At 38.6% G+C, this 27,903-nt stretch overlaps 1 protein-coding gene across 2 annotated transcripts in view; it reads left to right on the plus strand.

The window, feature by feature from the left end:
- Positions 1-27,903, plus strand: part of RAD18 (RAD18 E3 ubiquitin protein ligase) — a 97,551-nt gene that overhangs the window by 41,186 nt on the left and 28,462 nt on the right. For both annotated transcript variants that reach the window (XM_043886258.1, XM_043886257.1), the window contains 2 exons: positions 20,268-20,405; positions 25,039-25,216. In XM_043886258.1, coding sequence (XP_043742193.1) covers positions 20,268-20,405; positions 25,039-25,216 — 316 coding nt within the window. The remainder of the gene's footprint in view (positions 1-20,267; positions 20,406-25,038; positions 25,217-27,903) is intronic.

The raw sequence follows: 27,903 nt of genomic DNA on the forward strand, positions 1-27,903 counted from the left end.
CTGACTCAAATGGATTCCTTTTTATGGCCGAGTAATATTCCATTGTGTATATGTACCACAGCTTCTTTATCCGTTCATCTGTCAATGGGCATCTAGGTTGCTTCCATGTTCTAGCTATTGTAAATAGTGCTGCAATGAACAGTGGGATACATGTGTCTTTTGCAACCCTGGTTTCCTCAGGGTATATACCTACAAGTGGGATTGCTGGATTGTATGGTGGTTTTATTCCTAGTTTTTAAAGGAATCTCCATACTGTCTTCCATAGTGGCTGTATCAATTTACATTCCCACCAACAGTGCAAGAGCGTTCCCTTTTCTCCACACCCTCTGCAGCATTTGTTGCTTGCAGACTTTTTGATGATGGCCATTCTGACCGGTGTGAGGTGATATCTCATTGTGGTTTTGATTTGCATTTCTCTAATAATGAGCAGTGTTGAGCATCTTTTCATGTGTTTGTTAGCCATCTGTATGTCTTTGGAGAGGTGTCTGTTTAGGCCTTTTTCCCACTTTTTGATTGGATTGTTTGTTTTCCTGGTATTGAGTTGTATGAGCTGTTTGTATATTTTGGAAATTAATCCTTTGTCAGTTGTTTCATTTGCCATTATTTTCTCCCATTCTGAGGTTTATCTTTTCACCTTGCTTATAGTTTCCTTTGCTGTGCAAATGTTTTTAAGTTTAATCAGGTCCCACTTGTTTACTTTTGTTTTTATTTCCATTAATCTAGGAGGTGGGTCATAGAGGATCTTGCTTTGATTTATGTCATCGAGTGTTCTACCTATGTTTTCCTCTAAGAGTTTTATAGTTTCTGGTCTTACATTTAGATCTTTAATTCATTTTGAATTTATCTTTGTGAATGGTGTTAGGAAGTGTTCTAATTTCATTCTTTTACATGCAGCTGTCCAGTTTTCCCAGCACCATTTATTGAAGAGGCTGTCTTTGCCCCACTGTATATTCTTGCTTCCTTTGTCAAAAACAGGGTACTCATAGGTGCATGGGTTTATTTCTGGGCTTTCTATCTTGTTCCATTGGTCTATATTTCTGTTTTTGTGCCAGTACCATACTGTCTTGATGACTGTATCTTTGTAGTGTAATCTGAAGTCAGGAAGGTTGAGTCCTCCAGCTCCATTCTTCTTTCTCAAGACTGCTTTGGCTATTCTGGGTCTTTTATGTTTCCGTATGAATTGTGAAATTTTTTGTTCTAGTTCTGTGAAAAATGCCATTGGTAATTTGATAGGGATAGCACGTTGAATCTGTAGATGGGGTTTGGTAGTATAATCATTTTCATAATATTGATTCTTCCTACTCTGGAACATGGAATATCTCCCCATCTGTTTATGTCTTCTTTGATTTCTTTCATTAGTGTCTTATAATTTTCTGTGCAGTTCTTTTGTTTCCTTAGATGAGTTTATTCTTAGATATTTAATTCTTTTTGTTGCAGTGGTGAATGGGATTGATTCCTTAATTTCTCTTTCTGATTTTTCATTGTTAGTTCGTAGAAATGCAAGTGATTTCTGTGTATTGATTTTGTATCCTGCAACTTTGCTAAATTCACTGATTAGCTCTAGTAATTTTCTGATACTATCTTTAGGGTGTTCTATGTTGAGTATCATGTCATCTGCAAAACATGAGAGCTTTACTTCTTCTTTTCCTATCTAGATTCCTTTTCTTTCTCTTTCTTCTCTGATTGCTGTAGCTAGGACTTTCATGTTGAATAATAGTGGTGAAAGTGGACACCCTTGTCTTGTTCCTGATCTTAGAGGGAATGCTTTCAGTTTCTCACCATTGAGAATAATTTGCTGTAGGCTTATCATATATGGCCTTTACTTTGTTGAGGTAGGTTCCTTCTATGCCCATTTTTTGAAGAGTTTTAGTAATAAATGGGTGCTGAATTTTGTCAAATGTGCCTGCTCTTTGATTTGTGACTCATATTATACTTTGAGCTCATCACTAAGCATCTTGCAAATATTAATTAGTTGCTCTCAAAGCATCTCTGTGAGAAGAAAAATGGGATTCAAATGGAAACATTCCTGACTTACCATCCTGTCCTTAGGCCACTCAGTGACAGAGTTTCTGTAAAGAATTTCAGTACACTGTAGCTTGCAAATTTGTGCCGAAAATAGTTTTCATTTTATTCATTATTACCAGCTTCCCAACTTTATCACTTCATTTTCCTTAAAGATGTTTCTATGTATCTTTCCCAGTGTGAGCACATTACTGTTTTGTCAGTTAGGTAGCTGTTTATTCTTTGGTTGTTTGGTTGGTTTCCAATTTAAATTTACATTTGAAGTGCCCGGCCAATGGTGGAGAGTTAGTATTTGCTGATTGAGTGTCCCACAAATGGAAGGTCTTAGTTGTGCTGAGAGAACTGTGTTTTCTTTTTTCACTTTTCAAGCTTTGAAGGGACAGATCCAACTGTCATCTGTGGGAAGGGAGGATGAAGTGCCCAGGTACCAGATATGAGCACGTTACTGTTTTGTCAATTAGGTAGCTGTACCTGTGTACACGGGTACAATAGTTGTGGTGTTTCGAGCCTTCCCAGAGTGGGGAAAGTTGTCTGGAGGAGTCACAGGCCAGAGGGTGAACCCCAAGAGTCACAGCTCTGTTGCTCTAATGATAAGTAGGTGTAATCAATCTTCTTTGATCAGCCTTTGGGAAGCAAAGTAATTTTTCTTGATACTGGAACTAGACAATATCAGATGATCACTGAAGCAGCAAAACTAAAGCCTGTAACAATAAGGGCATCAGAAAATTTGTACAGTACAAAAATAAGTCACTAAAGAATGGCATCTAACAATTTATGCTACACTAAAGAAAATGTGGGTCAAATACAAACAAGAAAATATACAACTATCTATTGCCCACCATTTCAGTATCTTTAAAAAGTTTAATATTACTAAATAGGTCATGTTAAATTAATTCACTTAGCTCTAAAATAAACCTCAGTATATACTTAAAAAAAAAATAAAAAAACCTTTGGGGCACTTCCTAAAGCTAAAGTGCTTATTATCATTATAGTTTTAGTCAGTTTCATTTAGTATCAGGATCTAAATATGCCGTTGATAGCTCTTCTTGATAGATCACATTTCTATAAGGCTTATATAAAAAAATATGCCTCCTCCACCACCAACCTGTCTCTATTTCCATTTCCTTGAATTAACAACTGTCAAACCTTTGGGCTTTTGTTTTAATAATTACCTTCATTTTTATAAAAGATTATTCTTTCTACTATTTCTTGGAGAATTTTTCAGTTTTCCATGTTAACAATTGATTGAAGTCCTAATTTGAAAAATGAAAATTTAGCTCCATTTTACATTGTGATTCTTCACCTTCCTCTCAATCTCTGAATATTGTCCTAATTTTGAATCAGGCAGCATACATACTGTGGTTATGAAGGGTAGCAGAATATGCCACTTCCCAAGAATATGTCACTGTGGCATATTTCTTTGAGGAGAAGGCATTTGTGAAGCAGCAGAAAGAAAAGCTCTCTGCCTCCCCTCCATTTGGCTCAGACGGTAAAAAATCCACCTGCAGTGCAGGAGACCTGAGTTCGATCCCAGGGTTGGGAAGATCGCCTAGAGGAGAGCATGGCAACCCACTCCAGTATTCTTGCCTGGAGAATCCCCATGGATGGAGGAGCCTGGGGGGACTACAGTCCATGGGGTTGCACAGAGTCGGACACAACTGAAGTGACTTAGTACAACACAGCACAAAGGTGTCTGTCCCTCCTCCCCTCTCTTTCCCTAGAAGTAAGTTAGTTTCCTGTTGATGGAGAAGGCTTGGACTTAAATCAGCATAACAGATTTCACTCTTGGTTAGTGTGTTTTTCCTTGCCATCTCCCCATATCCGGCCTCCCCCATACCTTTTTTTTCTTTTTTTTTTTAATCTAGCTGAAGATGATATTTAAGCCAGTGTTGTAAATCACCTCTGAGTGGCTTAAGAGTTTTTCTCTGGGTGTCTTCCATAAACACATGAGGTATACATGTTAATAGGCATCTGTTTTGTTTTTCTTATATAAGTTTGTCTTTTGTTATAACGTCCCTGCTAACTACTGAGAACATTAGAGGGAAAATTATTTTTTCCGTCCTTACACTTGAAATTCTTTTCTGGAAAACGTTCTGCTTTTCCTATAATTAATCATTTCATGTCCTTAGTTTTCTATTTATCTGGTATTAATTTATCTCTAAACTTTCCATCAGAAATGTGAATCACTTTACAGTGAACCTCATAGATAGTTTATCAACTCACTTTTATCTCAGGAGCCTCTTGCCTGAAGCAACCTGAGTTCTTTTCCAGTCCACTGTGGCTGCTGTCTCTGGGCCTCCTACATGGCTGCCCTGGAGCTGCCTGTCACCAGTCTTCTGGGTATCCTAGCCTCCCTCCTATGGCAGCTGACTTATTTCGGGATCCAAATCCACCTCTTCTTTTTTCTTGTTTCGGTGGGATACATTTTCCAGGAAACTCCCCGGGAAAGCGGGTATTGCATCTGTACATAATTGGAAATATTACTTTTACTCTTGATTTATTGTTTGGCTTAGATAAATTGCCCACATAACTATTAGTAAAAAGCAGGACTGGAAATTAAACCCATACTCTCCCGATACTCAACTTGAAGCCCTTTGCCTGTGCTGTGCTTTGTATCTGAGTAAATAATTTGTGTCTTGGGAACTTCTTTTTGAGGGACTAGGCTTTAGTTTCAGGTTATAGTGCTTTTACAAAGCTTAATTTTATGAATGAGTTACTTTGGTGGTTTTGTGATGGTATATCTTATTTTCTTTAGCCCTTTTTGGGATAGATCTGTATTCATGCCTTCCTCTTTTAGAAGAAGAGAAAAATAGTGAAATCATTTTGAGCCTTAGTTGCAGATCTGTAGAAAATATATTTTGATATGGGGTTGAATGAAATGAGTTTATTGAATTACCTATGGATTTCAGATTGCAAATACTTTTGATAAGTCTTCTTAGTTAAGACTAAATTGCTTCAGTAAGAGGTGGAATCTTAGCCTGACAGAGAATTACTCTAATTGCCTAACTGCCATAACAGACATATTTTGGGAATTTTCATGGTCTTTACCTTGGTAATAGATAGTTTTATATTTTGCCAAGAAAAGAAAAACTAACTTCTAATGAACACTCTGGGATTATCTCCTGAAACTTTTCCTGAGAGTACCAGCTTAATCTTGTTAAGTAGGCAAGACATGTTAGCTTTATTTGTTCCTTTTTTTAAAATTAGGTTTTTCATTAATTCACTAAATGTTTATTGAACATCTGCCATGTACCAGCTGCTGTTCTATATACTGAGTATAGAGCAACGACAAGACCTCTTGTCATAGAGATAAGACCTCTTGTCTTATTCTAATAGCAGACAGATTAAAAACAATAAATCAGCAAATAACACAATTTTAGATGGCAGATTCTATAAAGAAAATAAAACAGTAATTTGATAGGAATTATGAGGCCTATCAGGAAAAGGCTTTCCTTAAAGAGTTGACATTTGATGTGTGTATGTGTGCATGCTTAGTCACTCAGTCATGTCTGACTCTGCAGCCCCTTGGACTGTAACCCACCGAGCTCCTCTGTCCACGGAGTTTCCAGGCAAGAATACTGGAGTGGATTGCCTTTTCCTCCTCTAGGAGATCTTCCCAACCCAGGGATCCAACCCACCCATGTCTCCTGCAGTGGCAAGCTATAAAAAAATAAAATGGAGTAATATGATAGAAATTATGGAGACATTAGATAATGTCATCAGGAAAAGGCTTTTCTTAAGGAGTTGACCTTTGAAATGAGGTAACAATTAGAATTAAAAGGTGAATCATTACTTTAAAATAAAAGTAAAGCTTCACAGAGCTGGCGGAATAGTATTCCAGGCAGAGAGGACGTCAGAAGCGGAGGCCCTGAAGCAGACACAGTGAGGGTGAGTGTGAGCAGAGTGTAGGGAGTGAAGGGGAGGGGAAGAGTGGTGTATGGGGAGGTGGGGCAGACCCCAGAAGACCTTTTAGGAGTGTATTTTGGATTTTATTCTTACTGCGATGGGAAGTCATTGGAGAGTTTAGAAAGACAAGTAATATGATTTTATCTGCATTTAAAAAGATGATGTCTGCTGACTAGAGAATAAATTGTAAGTTGGCAAGAAATAGTAAGAAAACCAATCTGATGGCTCTTCACTCAAGTAATATTTATTGGTTACCAGTTACTGTATCCCAGACAATAATCTAGATATTGGGAATATAACATTCAAAAAGCAGATAATGTCTCAGCTCAGGTGGAGCTTACATTATATTGGGAATAGTCAGACAGTAAACAAGTGAGTAAGATGTGTCAGATTTGTGATATGTGCTATGAAGTGACTTCAGGTAGGGATAGAAAGTGATGGAGCTGCTTGTCCAGGAAGACTCCTTTAAGTAGGTGAGTGACCTGTAGGAAGTGAGGCTGTTTTAGGCCTAGGCCTGTTTCTGGCCTAGTTTAGGCCAGAGATGTGGCATTTCTAGAGTGGTCGTAGAACTAAAATCAACAATTCGAGGTAAACTTTTGAAGTAGAGCCAGTAGTACTTGCTGATGAATTTAACATACCCCTGTGACTAAAAGAGGGAATCAAGAGTGACCCCTACATTTTTGGTTCAAGCAGCTGGAGAAATGATGATGCCATTTACTGAGATGGAGACCAGGGCAAGGATTGTGGATAGGGAAAGGGATTGAGAATTCCTATTTTGCTATGTTAAATTTGGGTTTCTAGTGGATATTCAAGTGGGAAAGAGAATTAGGTATGAATGGATGAATCTACCTAACTAAAAAGATGAGTGATTTAAAACTGTATACTTAAATTACCTGGGAGGAGGGTGCTGTGGGGAACAAAGCCTAAAACTGAGACCTGGGACACTGCACAGTTTAGAGCAACAGTTCTCTCAGTTCTCTAAGCCTTTGTACGCTCTTAAAATTTGTCTAGCGCACCAAAGAACTCTTGTTTATGTGGGTTATAGTTGTCAATGTGTATCATATTACAGATTAGAGTTTAGGGGAGTTCTGCTACTGGCCAGGACAGAATAATTGATGTACACCCCTCTCTACCCTCCCAATAAAAACATCCACCGGTAAATGGGCAAAACACATGAAATAGTTTTCAAGATGTTAGGAACAACGATAACAAAGGGCCGGAATCTCTGAGAGATGAAAAAGTGAAACAAGCACTGTAAGTTTCTAGGCTGAGAGCAGGGGTTCCCAGGCAGAGCCTGCTGGGCTCTTGAGTTACGGGGAAAGAAAGACCAGGGAAGCTGAAGGAGCTGAAGTTTGCAAGATAGAGAGTGGGGAGGGGAAAGTAGCACAGAGAGCGAGCCCCGGGGATGTGCGGAAGGTTCACCTTGTGAATGTGTTCAGTACAAAGAGTCTGTTCTCCACCAAAGATGAAATCAAATTAGAAATCAGTAACAAAGCCCTCTGTAAAGTCACCAGATAAATTGGAAACTAAATATATACTTCCAAATAACACATGGGTCTAAGAAAAATTAAAACCAGGAAATTTCAAAAATATTTAACTCACTTATAAACAACAGTAAATTCACTATATGTTAACATCAATCATAAGTAATGTATTTTAATCCTATATTAATGCATTTGTGTTGAATCTAGAAAAATGATGATAGATGATCTTATTTGCAAAGCAGAAATAGAGGCACCGCTGTAAAGACTGAATATGTGGATACCAAGAGGGATGGGGGGTGGGATGAATTGGGAGATTGGGATTGACATATATACACTATTGACACTATGTATTAAATGGGCAACTATTGAGAACCTGCTGTTTAGCACAGGGAAGTCTACTTAATGACCTGTGGTGACCTAAATGGGAAGCAAGTCCTAAAAAGAGAGAATATATGTATATTTACGGCTGATTCAGTGTATGGATAGACACACTGACAATGTGTGGATTGACTGTATGGATCACAACAAACTGGAAGATTCTTAAAGACCACCTTACCTGCCTCCTGAGAAACCTGTATACAGGTCAAGAAGCAACAGTTAGAACTGGACATGAAACAATGGACTGATTCAAAACTGGGAAAGGAGTACATCCAGGCTGTATACTGTCACCTTGTTTATTTAACTTATGTGCAGAATACATCATGGGAAATGCCAGGCTGGATGAAGCACAAGCTAGAATCAAGATTGCCGGGAGAAATGTCAACAACCTCAGATATGCAGATGGTACTACTCTAATGGCAAAAAGTGAAGAAGAACTGAAGAGCCTCTTGAAAGGGAAAGAGCTTGAGAGTGAAAAAGCTGGCTTAAAGCTCAACATTCAGAAAACTAAGATCATGGCATCTGGTCGCATTACTTCATGGCAAATAGATGGGGAAAATGCGGAAACAGTGTCAGATTTCATTTTCTTGGGCTCCAGAATCAATGCGGACACTGACTACACCCATAAAATTAAAAGATGCTTGCTCCTTGGAGAAAAGCTATAACAAACACCAGTTCAGTTCAGTTCAGCTGCTCAGTCGTGTACGACTGCGACCCCATGGACTGCAGCACGCCAGGCTTCCCTGTCCATTGCCAACTCCTGGAGCTTATTCAAACTCATGTCTATTGAGTCGGTGATGCCATCTAACCATCTTGTTCTCTGTCGTCCCCCTCTCCTCCTGCCTTCAATCTTTTCCAGCATCAGGGTCTTTTCAAATGAGTCAGCTCTTCTCATCAGGTGGCCAAAGTATTGGAGTTTCAGCTGCAGCATCAGTCCTTCCAATGAACATTCAGGACTGATTTCCTTTAAGATGGATTGGTTGGATCTCCTTGCTGTCCAAGGGACTCTCAAGAGTCTTCTCCACGGTTCAAAAGCATCAATTCTTTGGTGCTCGGCTTTCTTTATAGTCCAACTCTCACATCCATACATGACTCCTGGAAAAACCATAGCGTTGACTAGATGGACCTTTGTCAGCAAAGTAATGTCTCTGCTTTTTAATATGCTGTCTAGGTTGGTCATAACTTTCCTTCCGAGGAGCAAGTGTCTTTTAATTTCATGACTGTAGTCACCATCTGCAGTGATTTTGGAGCCCCCCAAAATAAAGTCAGCCACTGTTTCCACTGTCTCCCCATCTATTTGCCATGAAGTGATGGGACCGGATGCCATGATCTTAGTTTTCTGAATGTTGAGCTTTAGGCCAACTTTTTCACTCTCCTCTTTCATTTTCATCAAGAGGCTCTTCACTTTCTGCCATTAGAGTGGTATCATCTGCATATCTGAGGTTATTGATATTTCTCCCAGCAGTCTTGATTCCAGCTTGTGCTTCATCCAGCCCAGCATTTCTCATGATAACAAACATAGACAGCATATTAAAAAGCAGAACCATCACTTTGCAGACAAAGGTCCATATAGTCAAAACTATGGTTTTTCCAGTAGTCTTGTATGGCTGTGAGAGCTGGACCGTGAAGAAGGCTGAGCACCAAAGAATTGACACTTTTGAATAGTGGTTTTGGAGAAGACTCTTGAGAGTCCCCTGGACTGCAAGGAGATCAAACCAGGCAATCCTAAAGGAAATCAACCCTGAATATTCTTTGTAAGTACTGAAGCTGAAGCTCCAATACTTTGGCCACCTGGTGCAAAGAGCTGACTCACTGGAAAAGACCCTGATGTTGGGAAAGAGTGAAGGCAGGAGGAGAACGGGACAACAGAGGATGAGATAGTTGGATGGCATCACTGACTGAATGGACTTGAGTTTGAGCAAACCCAGGGGGATAGTGATGGGTAGAGAAGCCTGGCATGCTGCAGTTCATGGGGTCACAAAGAGTCAGACACAACTTAGCAACAAAAGCTGATTCACCTTCTGTACAGCAGAACCTAACACATTGTAAAGCAACTATAGTCAAATAAAATTTTTTTTAAAAAGTCATAACATATTTTGGTAAGAAAAAAAAAAAACTTTCCCAATGCACAAAAATCAAAGTAAATGGAGATTTCTACTCCTAGCCCAGATGGAATAACAGACTGTACTTACTTTCCCCCCTTAGAAGCTAGAAAACCAGATGAAATCTATAAACTAATGGATTTTCAGATATGGGAAAAAAAGGTAGCACAGGACTGTTATCCCCGAGAGAAAGAGAACAAATAAAATGATGAGCTCTACAGCTCCAGCAACTGGCAGGCAGTTTTATGGCCCTGGGTGGAGGGAACCCAAAATAATCTTGTGGTATCACTGAATAGGTACAACAGAAATCAAAGTTGTGGAGGCCAGGGTGACAGGACAGAGTCCCAGAAAGGAGGGACCCACAGAGAGAACAGAGCTCTAAAGATCTATAGAAAGATCCGGGCAAGTCTTTGGCTACCTAGCCTTCTAGCCTTGAATGAGAGGAAACTGCCCAAAGACCAGAGAAAAACTTGGAAAGGTTTGTTCCAGAACAATTTCTGGAGTTCACGCAGGACAGGAAACAGCTTGAATTCACCACCAGGTACAGTTGAAAAAACTTCTTAGTATGTAAGGCATTAGGCAGAAGCCTCAGAAAGGTGTTACTGCTTTATTAGTAAAGCTTAACTACCTTAAGGCCAGAGAATACATAGTTTAGGCTTTGCAGGCTCCATATGATCTCTGTCAAATGTTCTTGTTTGTTTATAATTCTTTCTAAAATATGAATACCAGTCTTAGCTTGAGGACCATACAAAAATTGTCCTTTGGTTGCATTTGACCATTGGACTATTATTTGCCGATCCCTGCCCCAGGCTACTTGCTGCTTTAATTTTCCTTAGTAAAAAGATTTTTTTCATAGACTGTTTTTTTAGCCCAGTTTTAGGTTCACAGCAAAGTTGTGTGGAAAATATTGATAGTTCTGTGTTTCTCCTGATCTGACACATGCACAGGCTCTGCTACTCTGAACACTCCAAGCCAGAGTGGTACATTTGTTATAACTGGTGAACCTACATTGACACCTTGTTATATTCAGAACCCACAGTTTACCCAGAGTTCACTCTTGGTATTATATATTCTGTGGGTTTTGACAAGCATCCAGTGCTATATTTCTACTGTTGTGGTACACAGGAATAGTTTCATTGCCCTAAAACTCCTGTGTGCTCCACATCTTTATTCCTAACCCCTGGCAACCACTTATCTTATTCCTGTCTTCATAGTTTTGTCTTTTCCCGAATGTCATACAGTTGGATTCAAATAGTATATCTTCTTTTCATTCTTTTCCTTAGTAATGCATTTAAGCTTCCTCTAAGTTTTTTCATGGCTTTATAGCTCATTGTTTTTTGGGAGCTGAGTAATCTATTTTCTGGATGTACCAAAGTTCAATGACCAGTTCCCTTACTGAAGAACATCTTGGTTGCGTCTTTTGGCAATTATGAAAAGAGCTATAATTAAATATTCATGTGCAGGTTTTTGTGTGGACATGAGTTTTCAGTTCATTCGGGTAAATACTACGGAATGTGATTGCTGGGTTATAAGGTACCTTTAATTTTTTAAGAAACTGCCAAGTTATGTTTGGAAGTGTCTGTGCCATTTTGCATTCCCACTGCACATGGTGGTGTTAGTGTTTGGATTTTTGCCATTCTGTTAGGTATATAGTGGTGTCTCATTGTTTTAATGTGCAATTCTCTAATGACATGATATTGAGCATCTTTTCCTATGCTTACTTGCCATCTATATATCTTCTTTGGTTAATCTTTTTTGCTCAGATCTTCTGCCTATTTTTTAATTGGGTTGTTCGTTTTCTCACTGAGTTTTAAAGTTCTTTGTATATTTTGAATAAGTCCGTTACCAGTTGCATCTTTTGCAGATGTTTTTACCCAGTCTTTCTTTGGCTTGTCTTCTCATTCTCTTCTCTTGATAATTTTGCCCTGATAAAATTTGAAAGCAAAGTGTGAAATGATTTTATTGACTCCAAGTAGATTGATGTGCTCCAGAATAAACTACAATACAGTTTAAGGATAGAATAAAATTTTGCCACCAACAATATAAAATTAACAGTATCCTATTGAAATTACCAGGAATTCAAAGAAACAAACAAACAAAAAAGATCCCAGAAAAGACAAAAATCAATTAATAGAACCAGAGTGTCTTTGGTAGCTCAGACCGTAAAGAATCTGCCTGCAATGCAGGAGGCCTGGGTTCGATCCCTGGGTCAGGAAGATCCCCTGGAGAAGGGACTAGCAACCCCCTCCAGTATTCTGGCCTGGAGAATTCCATGGACAGAGGCGCCTGACGGGCTACAGTCCATGGGGTCACAAAGAGTGGGACGTGACTGAGCAACTAACACACAGGAATGACGGAACTGATAAAACTGGTAGATAAGAATGTTAAAACAGCATTTACAAATCCACTGTTTATGTCAAAAAGGAAGAATCAAGGAGAGTCCTGCTGAGTTGAGAAGTAGACCCTTTAAAAAAAAAGACCAAATGAGATTCTTTAGATGACAAACATACTTGAATTGAAAAATGTACTGGATGAAGTAAAAACAGATTAGGGAATAAATTGAACTGAATGAAAATGCATCTATCACTGTGGGTTGAAAGCAGTGCCGAGGAGGAAATATGTATTATTAAAAGCAGATACTAGAAAAGAGGTTTTAAATTCATCATGAATACTTTCATCTTAAGAAACCAGAAAAAGAAGGGTAAATTCCATCCAGAGCAAGCAGAAAGAAACTAATAGTCAAGATAAGAGCAGAAATCAATGGAACTGAAGACAGAAAAATAACAAAATCTATGAAACCTCAAGCTGGTTGTTTGAAAAGATCAACAAATTTGAGAAACCTCTAGCAAACCTGATTAGGACTAAAAGAGAGAAAACACAAATTGTGGGTATCAGGAATAAAAGAGGGAGGATACTAAGTATCCTATTGTAATTAAAAGATAATAAGAGTATTACAAGTAACTTTATGGCAATGCATTTGGGAACATATACATGGAATGGACAAATTTCGTGAATGACACAAATTACCACACCTTAGTCAAGGAAAAGTAGATAAGCATGAATATTCCTTCATCTGGGAACTAAATTGGATTTGCATCCCCAAGAAGAAAATTCCAGATCCAAATGGCTTCAGTGGTGAATTTTATGAATTTTAAGGAAGGAAATAATACTAATTCTACAAAAATTCTTCTAAAAAATCGAAAAGGAAGGAATACTTCCTACCTTAAAGTTCTGACCAGTATTCTTCATGAACATAGATGCAAAAATTCTTAACAGTGTTTGGTAAATAAATTCCAGCATTACATAAAAGGATAATGCATCATAACCAAGTTATAAAACCAAGGGATTTATCCTAAGAATGCAAGACTGGTTTAATGTTAGGAAATTAATCAACATAATTCAGTGCATTAATAGACTGAACAAGAAAAACACTGTATAATGTTTTAAGTAGATGCAGATAAGTGTTTGCAAAATTGAACACTCAATAATTAAAAGAACTCTTACTAAACAAGAATTTCTTTAATCCTGTATGCGTTGTTCAGTCACTAAGTTGTGTCTGATTCTGCGACTCCCTGGACTATAGCCCGCCAGGTTCCTCTGTCCTCGGTTAACTCCTGGAGTTTGCACAAATTCATGTCCTTTGAGTCAGTGATGTTATCTAACCATCTCATCCTCTGCTGCCCCTTCAGTCTTTCCCAGCATCAGGATCTTTTCTTGTGAGTCTGCTCATGGCATCAGGTGGCCAAAGTATTGGAACTTCAGCTTCAGCATCAGTTCTTCCAGTGAATACTCAGGGTTGATTTTCTTTAGGATTGACTGGTTTGCTGTCCTTGCAGTCCAGGGGACTCTGAAGAGTCCAGAATTCGAAAGCACCAATTCAGGTTAGGAGATCTGAAAAACCTACAACTAATGTCATATTTAATGGTGGAATAGTGACTGCTGCTTTTCTGACTGGAGACAAGGTAGAGATGTCTGTTCTTACCGTTGTACTGTGGATTCAGCATAGTTACTGTGGATTCTTGCTAGTGTGATAAGGCAAGGAATAGGAAGAATACTCAGATTAAAAGGAAAAAATAAGACTTCATTCACAGTAAACATGATCACCTTTCACAAATAGTATGAATTATAAAAGAAAAAAAAAAGTGATAAACTCTATCTCATTAAAATAAAAACTTTTACTCTTCAGAAGACAGATACGAAAATGAAAAAGCAAGTAACAGATTATGAGGAAATATTGTAAAATTTGTTTTTGACAAAGTGCTAGAATCTATACTTTATCAAGAACTCTTACAATTCAATAATATGTCCTAGGTGGTATTTTTTATTTTTTTATTTGGCCATACTGTACGGCTTTTGGTATCTTAGTTCACCAACCAGGGGTCAAACCTAAATCTTCAGCAGTGAGAACAGAGTCCTAGCCACTGGACTGCCAGGGAATCCCCAGTAGTTTTTTAAAGGGCAAATATTTCAACAGATTCCTCAGAGAAGAAAATACTCATATACCAAATAACTACGTAAAAATGTATCATTTGTCTTGTTAGTCATTAGTCACGAATCTTTGGAAAAATAGAAATTAAAATAACAGTAAAATAATACTACATGCTTATTTTAATGACACAAAAGAAAGAACAATACCAAGTGTTGACCAGGATGTAGAGCACATGGAACTCTTACACATTTCTGGTGAGAATGCAGAAAGATACAGTCGCTTAAGTAAGCAGTTTAGTAGTTTGTTATAAATTGACACATGCACCTACTTACTCCTAGCTATTTACCCAACAGAAGTGAAAGCATATAGCCACACCTAGATTTTTAGAATCAGATTTATCAAGATGTAGTTTACAAAAAATAAAGTTCATTAGTTATAAGTAAATAATTGATGAGTGTTACAGATAAATGTTACAGCAGGTTATTCATACTATCTTAAACTGAAAGCAGTCTCAGTATCCATAGACACATTGCAATACATTCAAAAAAGAATTAACCCCTGACATTTGAAACAACAGGATGAATCTCAGAAACATTATACTAACAGAAAAGCCAAACTGAAAAGGTAGCACCCTGTATAATTCCACTTATGTACCCTTCTAGAAAGGACAAAAGTATAGTAACAGAAAGCAGATAGGTACTGCTGGGGGCTACAGGTGGAAAAAGGCGGGGACTGACTACGAAGGAAGTCTGTGGATAATTTAAATCTGTTTCATGGTTGTGTTGGTAGATAACACAACTATACATTCTTTTAAAATGCATCAGATTGTCCACTTAAAAATTTTTTTGTGCAAAGTATTTCTCAGTAAGTCTGATCTTAAAAATTTAGTAAGAAGAATAATACTCCTTTCTATTTTTGCAAATCTCTTTAATGTCTTGCTTACTAGAGACATCTTGACTCTCACATTAATTTCTGCATTTAAAGTGTTGTCTTGTGTTGTTTTAGTTAAAATATACGAAAAGTATCCAGTTTATGAGACAGGTAATTGATTTCATGACTCATGTTTCACAACACACTGTGGCAAGAGTGGTTTCATAGGAGAGGAGACATCAGAAGCACTTAGAGTTGATTAGATCAAATTTGAGGTGAGGAAGTGGAGCTATGAAGGCAGACAACTCTTAGGGCAAGTTTCGCTGTGTCAGTAAGAGAGGGAAATGAAGTCAAAGCTGGAGGTGGGTGCTGGGTCCAGGGACGGTTTTGTTTGTTGATAGTTCAGTTGGTAAAGAATCCGCCTGCAATGCAGGAGACACTGGTTCCATCCCTGGGTTGGGAAGATCCCCTGGAGAAGGGATAGGCTACCCACTCCAGTGTTCTGGCCTGGAAAATTCCATGGACTATAGAGTCCATGGGGTCTCAAAGAGTCAGACACAGCTGAGCGACTTTCACTTTCACTTTAAAGTTGGAAGATACTTAACCCAATGGTTATCTGATATGTTTTTACTGCAACTCACAGTGAAACATTCATTTTATATTAACTGTATGCACACATATTACTGAAATAAATTTTGCAAAACAATTTTTAATCTTTCCATGTTTTTAAAAGGTTATATTCAGATATTTTCAAATGATGTTCATGTGTACCCTCCTTGAGCTTGACTGTCTCCAACATCAGAAAAAATTGTTTTCCATCATTTTTTTCTCAGCATTTCTTTAGTGACTTTGAAAAAATAAAAGTAGTGAGATAATTGACTTCCAAAGCCAGTTGGTTATGCTTATCCAAACCATGACTGATCTTACTTTTTTTTAAAAGTGGGGACAAATTACAGAATTCCTGTGTGTTCCCTGCCTCCACACATGCATAACCTCTGCAAATACCAACATTCCCACACTTGAGTAGTGCATTTGTTACAGCTGTTGAACCTACATTGATACTCATAATCACACACAGTCTAGTTTACTTCCAGGTTCTCTCTTGGTGTTGTACATCCTATGGGTTTTGACAAATTTGTGTCGTGTATCTACCAATACAATATCATACAGAGTGTTTTCACTGCCCCGGAAGTCCTCTGTGCTCCATCTGCTCATCTCCCTTCCCCACCCCCGGCCCCAGGCACTGATCTTTTCACTGTCTCCATAGTTTTGCTTTTTTGTGAATGTCCTGTTTACAGCTGGAATCATATAGTGTGTAGCCTTTTCAGATTGTCGTCTTTCACTTATGTGCGTGCCTGGTCAGTCTTTTCAGTCATGTCCAGCTCTTTTGCAACCGTGGGGACTGTTGCCTGCCAGTCTCCTCCAACCATGGGATTCTCCAGGCAGGAATACTGGAGTGGGTTGCTGTGCCCTCCTCCAGGGGACCTTTCACATCCAGGGATAGAACCTATGTCTCTTACATCTCCTGCATTGGTTGGCAGATTCTTCACCATTAGTGCCACCTGGGAAGCCCCTTGTGTCACTTAGTACTGTTCGTTTAAGGCTCTTCTATCTTTTCATGCCATGATAGCGCATTTCTTTTTAGAACTGGTTGGCAATCCACTTTGTGGATATACCACAGTTTGATTATCCGTTAACCTACTGAAGGACATCTTGGTTGTTTTTTCTTTCCATTTTAATGCACTCTGGCACTTTTCATCCTATTCCTTTAATTTTATTAGGAAAAAGATGCTGATCTGGACCTACTAAGTTTATCACAACCCACACTGTCACTTTCAAAAGCACAGTCCCATCCCAAGCTTATTTGTATGCAGTGGGAAAGATTCAAAAGAGAGGAGAAGTTGGTGATACAGGCAAGGATAATTGCATGTATTACATCCTTGAGAAGACCTTAATGGAATCCAGAGCATAAATTAGAGCTTGGTCCTTAAATGCAGCAAGGACAGCCTTTGCATGCTCACTGCGAGGGAAGATAGATCATGTGTGCACAGATGAAGCAGTAGTAGTTGAAAGATGTCAGAGTTCCTGTTAGAACTTATCTGTATTTTCAGAGTGATGTGAGCCCAACTGACAAGGACGTGTTGCAGTTTTGGCGAAAGTGTGAAGTTGACATTTTGGAGAATTATAAGTTTACTGGAGAAAGATAGAAAAGTTGTATGATAGTGCTGAGTGCTCATTTGAGACTTATGATCATAAATTTAAAGTGAGGCTAGTCAGTTCACAGTTGAATGAATAATCCCATAGTGAGTGTTAGCTTTTACTGTTCTGTTCTTAATCCATGTTTCATTGCATGAATGTCATAGCTAGTTGGTGAAAAAAAGACATGAGATTTTATTTTGGGAGACGCTGACTTTAGACTCTCTGTGATATAAAGTAGATGAGTGTGTATCTCAGTGGTGTCACTGGACAGGCTTGACTGTCCCACTCCTGGATCCTGGTTTTGGTACACCCCTGGGTTCATGGGCAGACCCAGAGATACTCTGGGTGTAAAATACGCTCTAAAAGGAGCAGTGAAGGTGGTCAGGGCATGAAGGACTTGACTTGGCACTGGAGAATATTATATTTCCACTGGCAAGGCAGAAAGGTATGATTCAAGGACTAAAAATCTTGAAGAATATGACTTGGTTGCATGTGAGCTTATTCATCTACTCCTACCACTATCTGATCCACTTAAAACTTTTAAGAGGTAAATTCAGGGCATTGAATTTAAACTGAAGTTTTCCTTGCCAAATGGCAGTACTCCTAAAATGAGGTGGAGAAATGAGTAGGAACGATTTTATCAGTCATAATCTCTTGGCATTGTTCATTTTTTGAGCAGGAGTTGTTGGACCTTTGGGCCAAAGCTGGAGTAGTGGTTGCCATTTACTTTTGTTTCTAGTCTAGCTCTAGGGGTAATTAGATTTAAAAAGAAAATCTGTTTTTTAAACCTGGGATTTTATTCCTTCAGAAGACAAAGTCATTAAGCCTTCTTAACTGTTACGAGATTACATTAGGAAGTTTCTTGAGTAATTCTTTTTTTTTTTGATATATATTTTTTTAATTTTTATTTTTATTAGTTGGAGGCCAATCACTTCACAATATTGTAGTGGGTTTTGTCATACATTGACATGAATCAGCCATGGATTTACATGTATTCCCCATCCCGATCCCTCTGGGTCTTCCCAGTGCACCAGGCCCGAGCACTTGTCTCATGCATCCAACCTGGACTGGTGATCTGTTTCACCATAGATAATACACATGTTTCGATGCTGTTCTCTCGAAACATCCCACCCTCGCCTTCTCCCACAGAGTCCAAAAGTCTGTTCTGTACAGACTTGTTAACAGAGCTGAATAGATTATGTGGACCCCATAGTGCTGTTACCCTTGCCTAATCATAGGATCTCACCTGTTTCTGAAGAGCTCAGTTTTCCTAATAATCTTTATGGGCAACTTATATGTTCCTGAAATTTTAGCCAGTCTCTTATTTAAAACCTACCAGACACTTTACAGCCCGACACATTAGTTTCACTGGGAGTTTGCGTACACATACCATACACATAAGTATGTTGGAATTAGGAACAGTATCTCCCTAATGTCCAAGGAACAGTCACATGTATAGATTAGGGAATACTGAAATGAGTGTGCAAATAGAGGCAAAACTAGCTTCTTCGACAGTAGGGGAGGGAAGTCAGTCAAACCTTCACCAGACAGGATTCTGCTTGTCTATAGACAAGAATTATTTTCCATTGCCATTAGTTATTTACAATTTACAGAGTTGTAACATAGCTCATAGTCAGGGGATGACTGGAAATCTGGAAGGGTAGGTTTAGAAAATGCATTGTTTTTCAACTGAAGCACAAATTTTCCCCTAAATCCAGTTATTCATGATATTTCACTATAGAGAAAATGGTAGTTATTGGATGAAAACAGTTTAAAAACTTTTAACCAATTGCAGTATGACTAAAATTGTATAGAATTTACAACATCATTTTAGACCATGACTTCAGTGTTTAAGGTTGCGTCAGTGTTTAAGTGGAGAAGGGAATAGCAACCCACTCCAGTATTCTTGCCTGGAGAATCCTCTGGACAGAGGATTCTGGTGGGCTGCTGTCCATGGGATCGCACAGAGTCAGACACAACTGAAGCAACTTGGCATGCATGCATGCATTGGAGAAGGAAATGGCCACCCACTCCAGTGTTCTTGCCTGGAGAATCCCAGGGACAGGGGAGCCTGGTGGGCTGCCGTCTGTGGGGTTGCATGGAGTCTGACACGACTGAAGTGACTTAGCAGCAGCAGCAGCGTTTAAGTGCAACCTCAGCTGTTTGAACCTTGGTTCAGAATAAAAAATAGATGTCCTCAAATCCATGCTCTAACAATGAGTGGCTACTCTTTATTGAGTAAATTAATATACATTAATAGTGGTGACCTAGAGGTCAGGCTTAAATTATCTTCAGAAGTGTTTGAAGTAGTAGTAAATTAAGATTGATTAATTAGAATATACCAAGATAGATTGATGGTGGTGAGGGTCTTAGATTATCAAAGGGGTTCTGTTAGAAAACAGGTAAGAAATGTGAAGGAAAGGGGGGAATTAAAGTGGGTATTCTTTGTTTTTATCCATCTTTCCAAGAAGCTTCTACTTTTAAACTCAGTTAATATTCTTCCTCCTAGTACTGTTATGTCTTAGAAGTTAGACTGGTGTCTTTCAGAAATATTTCAGAAAACATCCTTTTTCATACTCTAACAAAAAGCCTTTTTAAAAGAGTATGGGACCTGGGGAGAAACCTGCAGATGTAAACTAGGAATGTTATGTTTCAAGTCTGTATCTGAGAAAGGGAGAAGATACTAATTTAAAAGAAGGTTGCCACAGCACACACCACGCCTCCCGACCCCGGGCCTTTTAAATTCATTTTAAATGCGTTCAAAGGGTCCTGTTCTTGACCACCTTTGTGCGCTTCTTGATTATTCTTTGTGTTCACTTTGTCAATTGTAGACGTATAGCTTTTATAGTCCTGATTTACTGACCTCTTGAATTTCAGGTAAAAAACATCAGGATGAATTTCAGCTTCTGGTGGATCAGGCCAAAAAAGGATACAAAAAGACTGTGGGAATGTCCAAAAGAAAAGTAACAAAAGGAGAAGATGAATCTACAGAAGAACTATCCTCTGTATGTGTGGGTAAGAGACTTTAATTAAAAACAGAAGTTTATTGAATTTTATTATTTTTAATATAAAAAAATAAAATCAAAGGACTTTACTTTGGACTTATTAGTATATTTAGACATGTAGCAGTTGTTGGATGTAAACTAGATTTATTACTCCAGAAATAAATGAGTGGGGAGGTGTCCTGAAGATACAGTTTCTAAAAATCTCTCTTCCTTTCATGGTAAATCAGAAGTTTCTTAGTTGTTTAAGCTTGAGGTATAGGATTTATTGCTGCCCATCCTCAGATAACCTACAAAGAGAATAAATTATTTTTACTATAGTTCACTGGTATTTACTTTGGATGGAATGTTTTGCTAAAATATCTAAAGCTAATGCATAGCACATTCCTTAATTTTAGCCCATTTAAAAATTTGAGATTAATATTTATATTGCCAGGACTTTAAGTGAAGTGAAAGTCTCTCAGTCGTGTCCAGCTCTTTGCAACCAGGCCAGAAGACTGGAGTAGGTAGCCTTTCCCTTCTCCAGGGGATCTTCCCAACCCAGGGATCGAACCCAGGTCTCCCACATTGCAGGCGGGTTCCTTATCAGTTGAGCCACAAGGGAAGCCCAGGCCAGTGAACAAAACAATGATAATATAGGAAAGTGCACAAGAAAATTCTTTATTATTTTATTTACTGTGGTAAAAATATGCATAACGTTTATCATTTTAGCCATTCGTAAATGTATAAGTCAGTGGCTACAAGTACATTCACAATGTTGTGTCACCATCACCACTATTCCACTCAAAACGAACCTGTGAAATAATAGCTCTTCCTCTTTCCCCACTGGCCCTTGGTAATCCCTGGTCTACTTTCTGTGTCTATGAATCTGCTTCTTCTGGGTACCTCATAAAAGTGGGATCATGTATTATTTTTTCTTCTGTATCAGCTTATTTCATTAAGCATAATGTCTTCCAAGGTCCCCATTTTATAGCATATATCAAAATCTGTTACTTCTTATGGCTGAATAATATTCCATTGCCTCTGTAGACCATGTTTTGTTTATCCATTCGTTTGTAATGGGTTTTTCCCACCGTGTGGCTATTGTGACGATGCTGCTGTGTGCATTGGTGTTCATGCATCTGTTCAAGCCTCTGCTCTCCGTTCTCTTGGGTAAATACCTAGCAGTGGCATTTCTGGTTGTCACAGTAATTCTTTGTTTCCCTTTTTAGAAACCACCAAACTATTTTCTGTAGTGGCTGCACCATTTTACATTCCCACCAGCAGTGCTTGAGAAGTTCAGTTTCTCTGTATGCTCATCACTTGTTATTTTCATCTTTCTTACTGAAACCATATTGGTAGATATGAATTTGTATCTCATTGTGGTTTTGATTTATATTTTTCTAATGACTAGTGAGATTGAGAATGTTTTATATGGTTATTTGCCATTTGTTTTTCTTCTTTGGAAAAATGTCTGTTTAAGCTCTTTGCTCAATTTTTAATTGGCTTGTTTTTTTTGTTGTTGTTGAGTTTTAGGAATTCTTTAAATAGTCTGAATATTATTATATAAACTTTTTCTCTGTTGTCTTTCTGTTTCCATGATAGTATCTTTTGATGCAAGAGTGCTTTGTTTTGATGAAGTTCAGTTTATCAGTTTTTTCTCTTGTTGCCTATGCTTTTGCTATTATATTCATGAAGTTGTTGCAAAATCAGTGTCATGAAGTTTTCCTCTTTTTTCTCCTAAGGGTTTCATACTTTTAGATCATGTTTAGGTTTGTGGTCCACTTTGAGTTAATTTTTGTATATGATATAAGTAAGGGTCCGGCTTCATCCTTTCACATGTCAGTAATCCAGTTTTCTGAATACCATTTGTCTAAAGATTATACTTTCTCCATTGAATGCTTTTGGCGTCCTTTCTGAAAATCAGTTGACTGTATATGTGAGGGTATATTTCTGTACTGTGTGTTCTGTTTAATTGGTCTGTATATCTGTTCTTACACCAGTGCTATGCTGTTTTAATTGCCGTAACTCTGTAATAAATTTCAAAGTCAGAAGATATGAGTTCTCCAGCTTTATTCTTCCTTTTCAGGGTTGTTTTGGCCTTTTGATTCCTTTAAGATTCCATGTGAATGTTGAGATGGATTTTTCTATTTCTGTCAAAAAAATAATCCATTGGGATTGCACTGTATTGCTGGATTGCTTTGGTTCGTTGACATCTAAGTATTTTATCCTTTTGGTGCTATTGCATTCTTTATTTTTGTCCTCTGTTCTCCTGGTGTTATGTAGAAGGTTGCTGACTGAGTACAAGGTTTTTTAGGTATATTCTTTGTGGTCTTTGTCAGCAACTTAGTTCATGCTGTTGTTAAAATATGTTGCCAGAAAGCAGTTTAATCCCTGAGAAAATCCAGCTTAATATCTCAGATAAAGAGAATATTTTTGTTTATTGGTTGACTCTCTTTTGAAGATGACTGATTGCTTACACTCAGGAGTTGTGTGTTCTTTGTGTATGTGCGCATGACTTTCACTCTCTCTAGGGTTCAGAGATGAGCACTGCTGGTAGATTGCTGTGTGTGAATGCGTGTGTCTGGGAGCGGTGGGGAGTGTGAGAGAGAGAGAGAATGGAACAGGCTGAAAGGTTGGGCTTTGTACAGTGTCATACAACCAGTGTAACATTTGCTCTTTACAATACCTGGCTTATCAGAGTGCCAGCATAGTGCATGAGATATGTGTCCTTCTAAGTAGAACCTTCATCTGTTTTTGATGCATGTCTTTGGAGAAGTTTAATGTTGGGGGCCTCATGCCTTTGGCTTTATTTGGCGTTCTCTCCTGAGATCCATGGACAGATAAGTAGGATAACTGACTTTCACTGCCCATGCTTGTTGAATGGTACTTGCCTGCAAGAGGACATTTATCCTATAGAAGCTTACATAAGAGTGGAAGGGGCTTCCCTGGTAGCTCAGTGGTAAAGAATCTGCCTGCCAGTGCAAGAGATACGGATTCCATTCCTGGTCCAGGAAGATCCCACATGCTGAGGAGCAGTGAAGACCATGTGCCATAACTATTGAGCCTGTGCCCTGGAGCCCAGGAGCCACAAGTACTGAAACCTGCATTTTCTAGAGCCTGTGCTCTGCAACAAGAGAACCCACTGCAAAGAGAAGCCTGTGTGCGCTACAACTAGAGAAAAGCCTGCAGAGCAACAAAGACCCAGCATAGCCAAAAATACATAAATTAATTAAGATTTTCTTTAAGTGAAAGAAGTAAGAGAAGGGTATAAATCAGGTGTAAAAATAAAAGATAGTCTTATGTTAAATTCCTTCTCCCTGGATTACCAACTTGATTGTATTCACCCAGAAAGTTGAGTGATAGTCACCTGGGTTCAGTGGGTCATTGTGTTCTCTCAACCTTGTCATAGGTGTCTGTTTATAAGAGAAGATCCTAGAGATCCTGTCTTGGTTAGCTGCTTATTTCCATTTCCCAGATAAACGTTAGAGGATATGGCTTGTACTGGTAATGAGCAGGCTTAGTGAAAGCCAGACAACATCAGGAGCTTAGTTTTAGAAATTATACTCTTGTGTGATGTATGCTGTTCTCCAGTGTGACAAAAACTTATAATTATTTCTGGAAAAATCTTGATCATATGGAGTTGGGAAGCTTTGTTTGTCTGAAGAATTGTCTTACTCCTTTTCTGTAATTTTTCTCTTTATTAACAAAACCTTGACAGTTCTTGTTGGTGTCCTTTGTGAAAGGTCACTTGTCTCCACAAATGCGTGAGTGGTGTGTAAAAGCTCTGCTTCTCTGCGAGCAAGCACGTGAAAGGAGAGTCTGTCCTCATGGCCCATGTCAGGGGGGTCAGGTGCTGACTCAGTCCCTGATCTTAAAGCCAGCACAGCTGAAGTCCCAGCACAGCCCTGCCCTGCGTGGCGAGGGAGGGTCTGCACAGTTACGACTCCTGCGCAGAGATGACTTTCTGCCCTCCTGTTTGCAGACCTTTGTCACACCTGCAGCTCACATTCTGGCAAACACTGTCTGCATCCCCTCAGCTGTCCTGGGCCTTGATCTGCAATGAGAGACCTCAGAAAGGGAGAGTATGACAAGGGATGAGTAGAAGTGTGATGTGTGTTGGGTCAAACAGATACCTTGGTTATGTCCGATTAGTTTTTCTTTTCTCCAGTGAATAGTAGATTCTGTGTAATGGATTTAGGAAAATGACCAGAAAGATTCACTACCATACAGCAATCAGTGACAGAGATTGTGGTTCTCTTATTAATTGAATCTTTAATCCTTTTTTGTAATTTTTTTTAATGTTTATCACTATTCTCTGATCTATGAAATAAGCAGGAATTCTTTAGTAATACTGTAAATAAAAGCCTCATTAGAATTATAAATTTCTCCCCACTCCTGATTTCAGAGAAAATTTTACTTTTGAATTAATGAATATGGAAATACATGGGTGGACAGTATAAGCAAATGGCACAAGTGTAGTGCTTGTTCTTTATTCTCTGGCTCCAAAACTAGAGTTTTGGGGTCAATATTACATAAAATTCTATTTTACCAAGTACAAATAGCAATATTAAATGTGGTGAAAATAATAAATATACAGAGGTTATACATTTTAAGGTACTTGTAAATGTTTCATTTTTTTCCTTTCTTTCTTTTTTCTTTTGTAGGAAAGGAAGATAATAAAATGAAATTCTCAGATACACCCTCGGTAGTAACAAATCACTTCCCTCAGTCAAAGCTGGACTCCCCAGGGAAATTAGAGCCTGACAGACAAGATCATTCTTCCAGGTGTACTGATATTGAAGAGGAGGTTCTTTTTTCCTCAGAAACAGATTCTTTCAAAAGGTAGGAAACTTGCTATAGTTGATTATTTTAGATTTCTGTTTCCTGTGCATGCTGAGAGACAGGCAAAATTAACCAGAAAATAGCTCTGAGGCCTGACGCCTTCCCACTCTCCTCCCACCGTCTCCTGCCACTTTGTAAGGTTCACAAAGGGAGCAGGGCAGGATGTGGAGGGTGTGTATTGCGGTCACAGGGGACTTTGTTTTCTGCTCTATAGCCTTTTCTTTTTTAATTAAAAAATTTTTTTAAATTTTTATTGGAATATAGTTGATTTACAATGTTGTGTTAGTTTCTGCTGTACAACAAAGTGAATTGGTTACACATATACATATATCCACTCTTTCTTAGATTCTTTCCTCACATAGGCCATTACAGAGTATTGAGTAAAATTCTCTGTGTGTTACAGTAGGTCTTTATTAGTTATCTATTTTGTATATTATAATATGTATATGTCAGTCCCTATCTTCCTAATTTATCCCCCCTCCCTTACCCCTTGGTAACCATATGTTTATTTTCTAAATCTGTAACTCTTTCTCTCTTGTGAAAGTGAAGTCACTCAGTCGTGTCCGACTCTTTGCGATCCCATAGACTGTAGCCTACCAGGCTTCTCTGTCCATGGGATTTTCCAGGCAAGAATACTGGAGTGGGTTACCATTTCCTTCTCCAAGAGATCTTCCCAACCCAGTGATTGAACCCAGGTCTCCCACATTGTAGGCAGACGCTTTACCGTCTGAGCCACCAGGGAAGTCCTTCTCTCACTTTTGTAGATAAATTCATTTTTATGCTTTTTTAGATTACACATATAAGTGATATCATGTGGTATTTGTCTTTGACTTACTTCACCCAATATGACAATCTCTAGGTCCATCTACGTTGCTGTAAATGTAGCCTTTATATAGATATTTTCCCTAGGGTTAGAAAAGAAGGCATGATTGACAGTAAAATTTTTATCAAGAGAGTGAGTGAAGGAGATAAAGACAACTACACTAGAAAGTAGAGATAAGAAAGACACAAAGAGAAGAATTTAATTCAGCAAATAAAATGGATGGGAAACCTTTAAAAGTGAGAGATTTGAAGGTGAGTCATTTTTCCAAGTGGTTTTTTAAAAGACAATTTAAGATGATGTGATTTTGAAAGATGACGTAGTGTTAAGCTGTGTATTTGTTACCATTTTGTGTTCAAGTGCGTGCAGCATTCTCTTGGGTTTCTGTGCCATGATTGATCAAACTTTTCCGTTTCTATTGGATTTCTGCACTTTCCTCAGTGTTTGTTATACACCTGAAGCTGTGGTAGAGCTCTTCCTATAGAAAACTTTTGTTTCTAATATCTTCAACATCGTTTTGACAGTGGTAGGTGTTGTTGCCTTTTGAATGAATCCTACCAATCTGAAATGCTAATAGCAACGTGACACTGTGAACACATCTTGGAAATTATTTGATCTTTGCTGTTTGTTCATTTAAAAATTGTTAACAGTACTCTAGAACGGTAAATTCTATCTCACCTAAAATACCAAATTAAGAAGGAAATTTTTATAAGAAGAATATACCCTAAGATCCTCTATTTTCTTAGGGCTCTTGGGAAACAGCTTCAGGTTGTTTAGAATCAAGTATCAGGAATGGAGAATCTTCTCATTTTGCCCCGAGCATTTTCAAGGTCAGAAGCATTGTATCCTGAGTTGGGTAAGGGCAGAACGCCTGAGTTTCTCCAAGACCTGGCACTGATGGACAGTGCCAGGTTAGGCACTGACCAGGCACTGGGTCAGGGCATTCCTGTAAGTTCAGTGGGTATTGTTTGTTTTTAAACACAAAACTTACCAGAATACAGGGTAAAAATGGAAGAGTAACGGAGTCCAGGGAAAGAAGAATAAGTTTTTGAGCATAGTCATGAGATCACGCAGAGAAAGCTATGGCAACCCACTCCAGTATTCTTGCCTGGAAAATCCCATGGACAGAGGAGCCCTGGCAGGCTGCAGTCCATGGGGTCGCTGAGAGTCAGACACGACTGAGCGACTTTACTTTCACTTTTCACTTTCATGCATTGGAAAAGGAAATGGCAACCCACTCCAGTGTTCTTGCCTAGAGAATCCCAGGGACGGGGGAGCCTGGTGGGCTGGCATCTATGGGGTCGCACAGAGTCGGACACGACTGAAGCGACTTAGCAGCAGCAGCATAAGATCCCTGAAAGTTCTGGAATGCCAGAATGAAATGGGACATTTTTATAAATTTGTAGTGGGGCAAATGGAGGAGAGTGAAAGGGGAGACATGGTAGCCAGGTGGATTTTTATCTGTTGATGAGAGTGTGGGAAACAGGATGAGTTGGTTGGCGGTCTTGGTCTCAGACAAACTTATTCATGTTTGTCTGAACTGTGAGAGGGTTATTAAACCATTTAATTTTTTTTTAAGTAAGCTCTTATATTCTTCCGTATTTTAATGCATGTATGTATGTCTACACATTCACCCATACACCATGACCAGTGAAACTGTCTGCTAATTGCAAATTTTTACCAACTTTATTGAGATAAAATATACATACCATACAGTTCACTCATTTAAGTGACAATCAGTGGTTTTTAGTATGTTTCCAGAATTATACCACCATCACCACAATTTTAGAGCATTTTCATCACCCTCCAAAAGGAACCTCATCCCCATTAAGCCGTCACTCTCCATTTCCTCCCAACTCTCCTGGCA

The sequence above is a fragment of the Cervus elaphus genome, chromosome 24 (genome assembly GCF_910594005.1).
Source record: "Cervus elaphus chromosome 24, mCerEla1.1, whole genome shotgun sequence".
NCBI lineage: Eukaryota > Metazoa > Chordata > Mammalia > Artiodactyla > Cervidae > Cervus > Cervus elaphus.